The sequence below is a fragment of the Rhinopithecus bieti genome, unplaced genomic scaffold (genome assembly GCF_001698545.2).
Source record: "Rhinopithecus bieti isolate Rb0 unplaced genomic scaffold, ASM169854v2 scaffold_26603, whole genome shotgun sequence".
NCBI classification, from domain to species: Eukaryota; Metazoa; Chordata; class Mammalia; order Primates; family Cercopithecidae; genus Rhinopithecus; species Rhinopithecus bieti.
In genome coordinates this window covers 160,637-169,555 of record NW_016812252.1, presented here as the reverse complement: position 1 = coordinate 169,555, position 8,919 = coordinate 160,637, and the positions used below count along the sequence as shown (strand labels likewise).

Genomic DNA, 8,919 nt, shown 5'->3' with positions numbered 1-8,919 from the left:
TCGTTTCCTTTCTTTTTTTTTGAGATGGAGTCTTACTCTGTTGCCCAGGCTGGAGTGCAGTGGCATGATCTCGGCTCACTGCAACCTCTGGCTCCCAGGTTAAAGTGATCCTCCTGCCTCATCCCCACTAGTAGCTGGGATTACAGGCACACGCCACCATGCCCGGCTAATTTTTGTATTTTTAGTAGAGACGGGGTTTCGCTGTGTTGGCCAGGGCTAGTCTCGAACTCCTGACCTCAGGTGATCCATCCCCCACCTCGGCCTCCCAAAGTGCTGGGATTACAGGCGTGAGCCACTGCGCAGGACCCTTAAATTCTTATTTGTAGAAACACTTCCAAAAGGTCCAGAGCATTCATTACATTTGAATGTTGTTTGCTATGTAATCTAATATGCATTTATCTTGACTGTCCAGCACCAGGAAAAGGAGTTAAGGAAAGCAAGCGGAAAGTAAAATCAGTGATCAGAAGCACCTCAGAGGATGTTGGGAGAAAATCGTATAGGTAAATTCATAACTGCGAAAAGAAGGAAAGACAATGATCTGGATTGGAGAGAACGGATAGGTGTAGGGAGGTGATGAAAAAAAGGGGGGAATTTGAAAGAACACTGAAGGGAGCGTTAAGCAAGAGTAGGGGTGAAACTGAGGATAGAGTTGGCTGAAGGGGACAAAGGCAGAAGTAACAGCTCCTGCAGCAAAGGCAAGGGATCTGAAAATCTATGACTGGTTATGTGTCGTCTACTCTTCTTGGTAAAGGTGCTTGCCAGAATCTGCTTTTCTTTTTTCATGTCCTTGCCTGCCATTTACCAAGGAATTCTGCCAAGAAACCAACCAACCAGCCAGCCAACCAACCAACCCACTCAAACAACAGTAATCCAACTGCCCACTGTCGACGAATGAAGATGCTGCATTCCTGGGCGGTGGCAAGTCCTAACAGTGAGTCTTGGAGGATCCACAAGAACCCGCAACACAGAGCCCTGGGATGGGGCCCTCCCAGTAGAGACTGAACACACTACTAGCGAAGGGGTAGACTCCAGCGGCTGAGCCGGTTGGGGAGTCCATCCGGAGCTCCGGGAACTCGGGGTCCGCGTCCTCTTCGTAGGCCTCTTCCTGGGCGGCGATCTCTGGGACAGATGCGCAGAAGACTTCCTGCTCGACGACGACGTCTTCCCTGAGAGCGCCCAGGAAAACGTCCACTGCCAGGCCGGCAGACGAGTCGCCCTGTGCTCCTGAGCGTTCGTCGACGGAGCTCAGGAGGACCTCGGGGATCAGGATGAGGGTGTGTCCACCGAGAGACACTCGCAGGATCGATGTCGGCGGGAGCTCCAGCACCAAGTCGACGTTCTCCAGGGGCACACGCAGGGCACAGCCCGCGGCCAGGACCACCACGGAGGTGAGCGCGCCCACGGCCGGGATCCCCGCCGTTTCTTCCCGGCTGGGCGTCACGCGGGGTTCGGGACCCACGGGCTCCTCCAGTCGGAGACGTTCGGAAGGGCAGGGTCCTCCTGGCTGCTGCCCCCACCAGGGCGCAGGGCAGGCGCTGGGGCTGCGGGGCCGGCTGCCCATCACCTCGACGGCGCTGCGGACGGCGCTCCTGGGCCTAGGGAGAGCGGGCGGCGAAGTCCTCTTTGAGGTAACAGGCGTCGGTGGTAGGCGAGGCGGGTTGGGGCAGAAGCGGCAAAGGACGGCGCGCCGCTGGGCGAGTCCTCGGAGATCCAGGGACGCCTCCGGGAGACCTCAGTCTGTGCTACTCTGAGAGCCTCGCGCGATGGAATCTTCGGCTTTCCTAGGGCGGACCCGGATGCACGTCCAACGACTAATAACGTGGGACGTCAGGTGACCTGGGCGCGCCAGAATGTGTCAATATATGTCCCGCCTCCTGACAGTGCTCTGTGGCGGGCGTGGCCTGGAGATGATTGGATCAATTAGAGCAAGAGCGAGGTGGGGAGGTGGGGGGGGTCTTTGTGTCTGGAGGGCAAGATTCCTTGGATGTGCTCGTGGGACCCAATGGCGGTAATTGCTTTTACTCTTGGTTAAGAAAAGCCAAAACACAATTTCAAAAACTGCTTGCTTACTTTTATAAGTAGCTTACGACTAAAAGTCTCTTCTAAGATTTTCCAGGAATATATGAAAATACTCATTGCTCCTTCCCCACCCTTCCTACGTGGTACTAAAAAGTTCTTTCATTTGTGATAGAAATTAGAAATGAAAATTTTGCTTTGATAAGTAAACGTTAATTTTTGTGGGTACATAGTAGGTGTATGTATTCATGGGTTAAATGAGATACTTTGATACAGGCCTGCAATATGTAGTAATCCTCTCCAGCATTTACCCTTTGTGTTACCAACAATCCAATTATACTCTTTTAGTTATTTTAAAATGTACAATTAAATTATTATTGACTGTAGTCACCCGGTTGTGCTATCGAATACTAGGTTTTACTTCATTTTTTCTATTTTTTTGTACCTATTAACCATTTCTATTTGCTCCCACCCTCACTACCCTTCCCAGCTTCTGGTAACTATCCTTCTACTCTCTCAGTACGTTCAATTGTTTTAATTTTTAGCTGCCATAAATAAGTGAGAACATGAGAAGTTTGTTTTTTTGTGCCTGACTTATTCCACTTAACATAATGACCTCCCATTCCATTCATGTTGTTGCTAATGACAGGATCTCATTCTTTTTTATGGCTGAATAGTACTCCATTGTGTATATGTACCACATTTTCTTTATCCATTCATCTGTTGATGGACACTTAGGTTGCTTCCAAATCTTGGCTATTGTGAATAAAACTCCAATAAACATGGGAGCACAGATTTGTCTTCAATATCCTGCTTTTCTTTCTTTTGATTATATACGTGGCAGTGAGATTGCTGGATCATATGGTGGCTCTATTTTTAGATTTTTGCGGAACCTCCCAACTGTTCTCCTCTCCATATGGTTTTTATGAGTTTACATTCCCACCAACAGTGTATGACGGTTCCCTTTTCTCCACATCCTTGCCAGCATTTGTCATTTCCTGTCTTTTGGATAAAAGCCATTTTAACTGGGGTAAGATGATATCTCATTGTAGTTTTGATTTGCATTTGTCTGATGATCAGTGATGTTGAGCACCTTTTCACATAGCTGTTTGCTATTTGTATGTCTTCTTTTGAGAAATATTTATTCAGTTATTTTGCCCATTTTTAAATTGGATTATTAGAATTTTTTTTTCCTATAGAGTTGTTTGAGCTTCTTATCTATTCTGGCTATGAATTCCTTGTCAGATGAGTAGTTTGCAGATAATTTCTTTCATTCTGTGGGTTGTCTCTTCAGTTTGTTGATGTTTCCTTTGCTGTGTAGAAGCTTTTTAACTTGATGTGATCCCATTTGTCCACTTTTGCTTTGGTTACCTGTGCTTGTGGTTACTCAAGAAATCTATCAAAGTACTGGGAGACTTTTCCCCAAGGTTTTGTTATAGTAAAGTTTTATATTTTAAGGTTTTTTTTGTTTTTTTTTTTTTTTATTTTTTTTAACAGAGTTCTTGTTGCCCAGGCTGGGAGTGCAATGGTGTATCTTGGCTTACGCAACCTCTGCCCAGGGGTTCAAGCCAGTTCTCCTGCCCTCAACCCCTGAGTAGCTGGGATACAGGCATCTGCCACCCATGTCCTGGCTAAATTTTTTTTTTTTTTTTTTTGGTAGTTTTAGTAGAGATGGGGTTTCACCATGTTGGCCAGGCTGATCTCAAAACTCCTGACCTCAGGTGATCTGCCCGCCTTGGCCTCCCAAATCCTCTGCTGGGATTACAAGCATGAGCCACTGCACCCGGCCATATTTTGAGGCCTTAAATTTAAATATTTAATTCATTTTTATTGATTTTTGTATATGGTGAGAGATAGGGGTCTAGTTTCAGTCTTATGCATATGGATATCCAGTTTTCCCAGCTCCATCCATTGAAAATCAGGATATTGAAGAGACATCTGCTCTCCCATGTTTGTTAGAGTATTATTCACAACAGCCAAGATTTGGAAGCAACCTAAGTATCCGTCAATAGAGGAACAGACAGAGAAAATGTGGTACATATACACAATGGAGTACTATTCAGCCATAAAAAGGAATTAGATGTTGTCATTAGCAACAATGAGTAGAAAGATAATGTGTTGGCCAGGCGTGGTGGCTCACATCTGCAATCCTAGCACTTTGGGTGGTCAAGGTGGGCAGATTCCTTGAACAATTTAAAAAAATTATTATTACGAAAGAGATATAATGTGTTTGCCATATTTTTCTGCTGTTCTATTTCTTCTATTGTTTTTTCTTGTTTTTCTTTTTTTTTGAAATGCAGTCTTGCTCTTTCACTCAGCCTGCAGGGCGGTGGTGCAGTGGTGTGATCTTGGCTCACTGCAACCTCTGGATCCTGGGTTCAAGCGATTCTCATGCCTCAGCCTCCTGAGTAGTTGGGATTCTAGGTGTGTGGGATCATAGCCATGCCTGGTTAATTTTTGTATTTTTAGTAGAAATGGGGTTTCACCATGTTGGCCAGGCTGGTCTTGAACTCCTGACCTCAAGTGATTTGCTTGCCTCAGCTTCCAAAAGGCTGGGATTGCAGGTGTGAGCCACCGCTCTTGGCTCCCGTGTGTGTTCTTAGCAACTTTGTTGAAAATGAGTTCTCTGTAGATGTATGGATTTGTTTCTGGGTTCTCTATTCTGTTCCATTGGTCTATGTGTCTGTTTTTATGCCAATACATGCTGTTTTGGTTACCATAGCTTTGTAGTAGGATTTGAAAGCAGGTAATGTGATTCTTCCAGTTTTATTCTTTTTGCTCAGGTCAGCGTTGGCTTTCTAGGTCTTTTGTGGTTTCATAAAAATTTTAGGATTTAAAAAAATTTCTGTGAAGAATGCCATTGGCATTTTGATAGGTATTGAATTGAATCTGTAGATTGCTTTGGGTAGTATGGACATTTTTAACAATATTGAGTCTTCCAATTCATAAACATGGGATATCTTTCCACTCTTTTGTGTCCTCTTCAATTTCTTTCATCAGTGTTTTATAGTTTTCATTGTAGAGATGCTTCACTTCTTTGGTTCAGCTAATTCCTAAGTATTTAATTTTATTTGTGACTATTGTAAATAGGATTACTTTTCCAATTTTTTCTTCAGATTGTTCACTGTTGCCATTTAGAAATGCTACTGATTTTTGTACGTTGATTTTGTATTCTGCAACTTTACTGAATTTGTTTATCAGTAGTAATAATTTTTGTGTGGGGTCTTTAAGTTTTTCCAAACATAAGATCATATAATCTGCAAACAAGGATAATTTGACTTCTTCTTTTCCAGTGTAGATGCCCGTTATTTCTTTCTGTTGTCTGATTGCTCTAGCTAGGATTTCCAGTATTATGTTGAATAACAGTGGTGAATATGAGCATCCTCGTCTTGTTTCAGCTCTTAGAGAAAAGGCTTTCAGTTTTTCCCCATTCAGTAGGATACTAGCTGTGGGGGTCTATCATATGTGGCTTTTATTGTGTTGAGGTGTGTTCCTTCTATACCCAGCTTCTGAGAAGTTTTTAATCATAAAGGAATGTTGACTTTTATTATATGTTTTTATAGCATGAATTGAAATGATACGGTTTTTATCTTTCATTCTGTTAGTATAATGTGTCACATTGATTGATTTGCATATGTTGAACCATTGTTACATCCCTGGGATAAATCCTAGTCGATCATGATGAATGATCTTTTAAATATATTGTTGAATTTGGTTTGCTAGTATTTTGTTGAGGATTTTTTGCATCAATATTCATCAGAGATATTGGCCTGTAGTTTTTTTTTTTTTTGAAGTGTCTTTGGCTTTGATATCAGGTTAATACTGGCTTCATAGAATGCATTTGGCAGTATTCTCTCCTTCTGTATTTTTTGGAATAGTTTGAATAGGACTGGTATTAGTTATTCCTTAAACGTTTGGTAAAATTCAGCAGTGAAGCCATCAGCTCTCAGACTTTTTTTTTTTAACTGCGAGACTGTTTATTATGGCTTCCATGTTGTTACTTGTTATTGGTCTGTTCAGGTTTTGAATTTCTTCATGGTTTAATCTTAGTAGGTTGTATGTATCTAGGAATTTATAAATTCCTCTGGATTTTCCAATTTTTTGGTCTATAGTTGCCCATGATAGCCTCACTAATTGTCCTTTGAATTTCTGCACTATCAGTTGTAATATCTCCTTTTTCATCTTTGATTTCATTTATTTGGTTCTTCTCTCTTTTTTTTTTTTTCCTTTTTTTTGAGACAGAGTCTTGCTCTGCCTCCTAGGCTGGAGTGCAGTGGCGCAATCTCGGCTCACTGTAACCTCTGCCTCCTGGGTTCAAGTGATTCTCCTGCTTCAGCCTACTGGGTAGCTGGAACTACAGGCGTGTGCCACCACGCCAGGCTAATTTTCTGTGTTTTTAGTAGAAACGGGGTTTCACCATGCTAGCCAGGATGGTCTCGATCTCCTGACCTCGTGATCCATCCATCTCGGCCTCCCAAAGTGCTGGGATTACAGGCGTTAGCCACTACGCCAGCTGGTTCTTCTCTTTTTCTTAGTCAGTCTGGCTAAAAGTTTATTAATTTATTTTATCTTTTTTAAAAGCCAGCTTTTCATTTTGTTCATCTTTTGTATTTTTTTTTTTTCATTTCAGTGTCATTTAGTTGTGTTCTGATCTTTATTTCCTTTCTTCTACTAATTTTCAGTTTGGTTCGCTCTTGCTTTTGTAGTTCTTTAAGATGCACTCGCTGGGCGCAGTGGCTCACACCAGTAATCCCAGCACTTTGGGAGGCTGGGGTGGGTGGATCACCTGAGGTCAGGAGTTTGAGACGAGCCTGGCCAACATGGTGAAACCCTGTCTCTACTAAAAATACAAAAATTAGCTGGGCCTGGTGACATGTGCCTGTAATCCTGCTACTTGGGAGGAGGCTGAGACAGGAGAATTGCTTGAACCTGGGAGGCAGAGGTTGCAGTGAGCTGAGACTGTGCCATTGCACTCCAGCCTGGGCAACAAGAGCAAAACTACATCTCAAAAAAAAAAAAAAAGATGTACTGTTAGGTTAATTATTTGAAGTTGCTCTTCTTTTAAATGTATGCACATATAGCTATAAATTTCCCTCTTAGCACTGCTTTTGCTGTATCCCATAGGTTTTTGTATGTTGTGTTTCCGTTATCATTTGTTTGAAGAAAATTTTCCATCTCCTTCTTAATTTTTTCATTGACCCACTAGTCATTCAGAGCATGTTGTTTAATTTCCACGTGTTTGTATAGTTTCCAAAATTATTCTTCTATTGATTTCTAGTTTTATTCCATGTGGTCAGAGAAGACTTGGTATTATTTCAACTTTTATGGAATGTGTTTAGACTTGTTTTGTGACCTAACATATAGTTTATCCTTGAGAATGATCCACATGCTGAGGAGAGGAATATGTATTCTATAGCCCTTGGATGAAACGCTCTCTAAATATGTATTAGATCCATGTATTCTATAGTGGAGATTAAGTCCGATGTTTCTTTGATGATTTGCTCTCTGGAAGATCTATCCTATGCTGAAAGTTGGGGGTTGAAAACTCCAGCTATTATTGTATTGAGGTTTATCTGTGTCTTTAGCTCTAATAATATTTACTTTATGTATCTGGGTACCCCACTGTTGAGTGCATATATATTTAAAATTGTCATATCCTTTTGCTGAATTGACCCTTTTATCATTATATAGTGACTTTCTTTGTTTCTTCTTACAATTTTTGTCTCGAAATATATTTTATCTGATATAAATATAGCTACTCCTGCTCTTTCTTTGCTTTCCATTGGCATGGAATATCTTTTTCCATTCCTTCATTTTTAGTCTATGTGTATCTTTATAGGTGAAGTGTGTTTCTTGTAGGCAACAGATTATTGAGACTTATTTTATTTTATTTTGTATCCATTTAGCGACTCTGTGTCTTTTCATTGGAATGTTTTAGTCCATTTACCTTCAGGTTATTATTAATTAGTAATGACTTACTCCTGCCATTTTGTTATTTGGTTTCTGGTTGTTTTGTGGTCTTCTCGTCCTTCTTTTCTTCCTTTCTGTTTTCCTTTTAGTGAAGATGATTTTTTCTGGTGGTATAATTTAATTTCTTGTTTTTATTTTTTATTTGTTATATGTTTTTTGATTTGAGGTTACCCTGAGACTTGCAAATACCATCTGATAATCTATTATTTTAAATGGATGACAACTTAACACTAATTGCACAGACAACAAGCAAACTGACAAGCAAAAAAAAAAAAAACTCATAAAACTTTAACATTGTCCCTCTACTTTCTGACTTTTATCTCTTTGTTGATGTCTTGAAAATTTGTTGTAGTTTTATTTTGATGGATTCTTCATTTATTCTTTTTTTTTTGGGGGGGACAGAGTCTGGCTCTGTCACACAGGCTGGAGTGCAGTGGCCCGATCTCAGCTCACTGCAAGCTCCGCCTCCCGGGTTTACGCCATTCTCCTGCCTCAGCCTCCCGAGTAGCTGGAACTACAGGCGCCCGCCACCTCGCTCGCCCGGCTAGTTTTTGTATTTTTAGTAGAGACGGGGTTTCACCGTGTTAGCCACGATGGTCTCAACCTCGTGATCCGCCCGTCTCGGCCTCCCAAAGTGCTGGGATTACAGGCTTGAGCCACCGCGCCCGGCCTATCATTTATTCTTTCTACTTAAGGATAGTTTACACACCACAATTACGGTGTTATAATATTCTGTGTATTTCTTATTGCCAGTGAGTTTTGTATAAGAAATTACCATGGGCCAGGCGCGGTGGCTCACGCCTGTAATCCTAGCACTTTGGGAGGCTGTGGTGGGCCGATCATGTGGTCAGGTCAGGAGATCGAGACCATCCTGGCTAACACGGTGAAACCCCGTCTCTACTAAAAATACAAAAATTTAGCCGAGCGTGGTGG

The 8,919-nt window shown here is 41.9% G+C and overlaps 1 protein-coding gene across 1 annotated transcript; it reads right to left on the bottom strand.

Annotated features, from left to right (window-relative positions):
* Positions 1 to 281: 281 nt before the first annotated feature.
* LOC108544600 (proline-rich protein 23A-like) lies at positions 282 to 1,715 on the bottom strand. Its single transcript, XM_017895828.1, has one exon. The coding sequence runs from the start codon at positions 1,559 to 1,561 to the stop codon at positions 926 to 928; it is 636 nt and encodes a 211-aa protein (XP_017751317.1). The 5' UTR covers positions 1,562 to 1,715; the 3' UTR covers positions 282 to 925.
* Between the last annotated feature and the right edge of the window lie 7,204 nt (positions 1,716 to 8,919).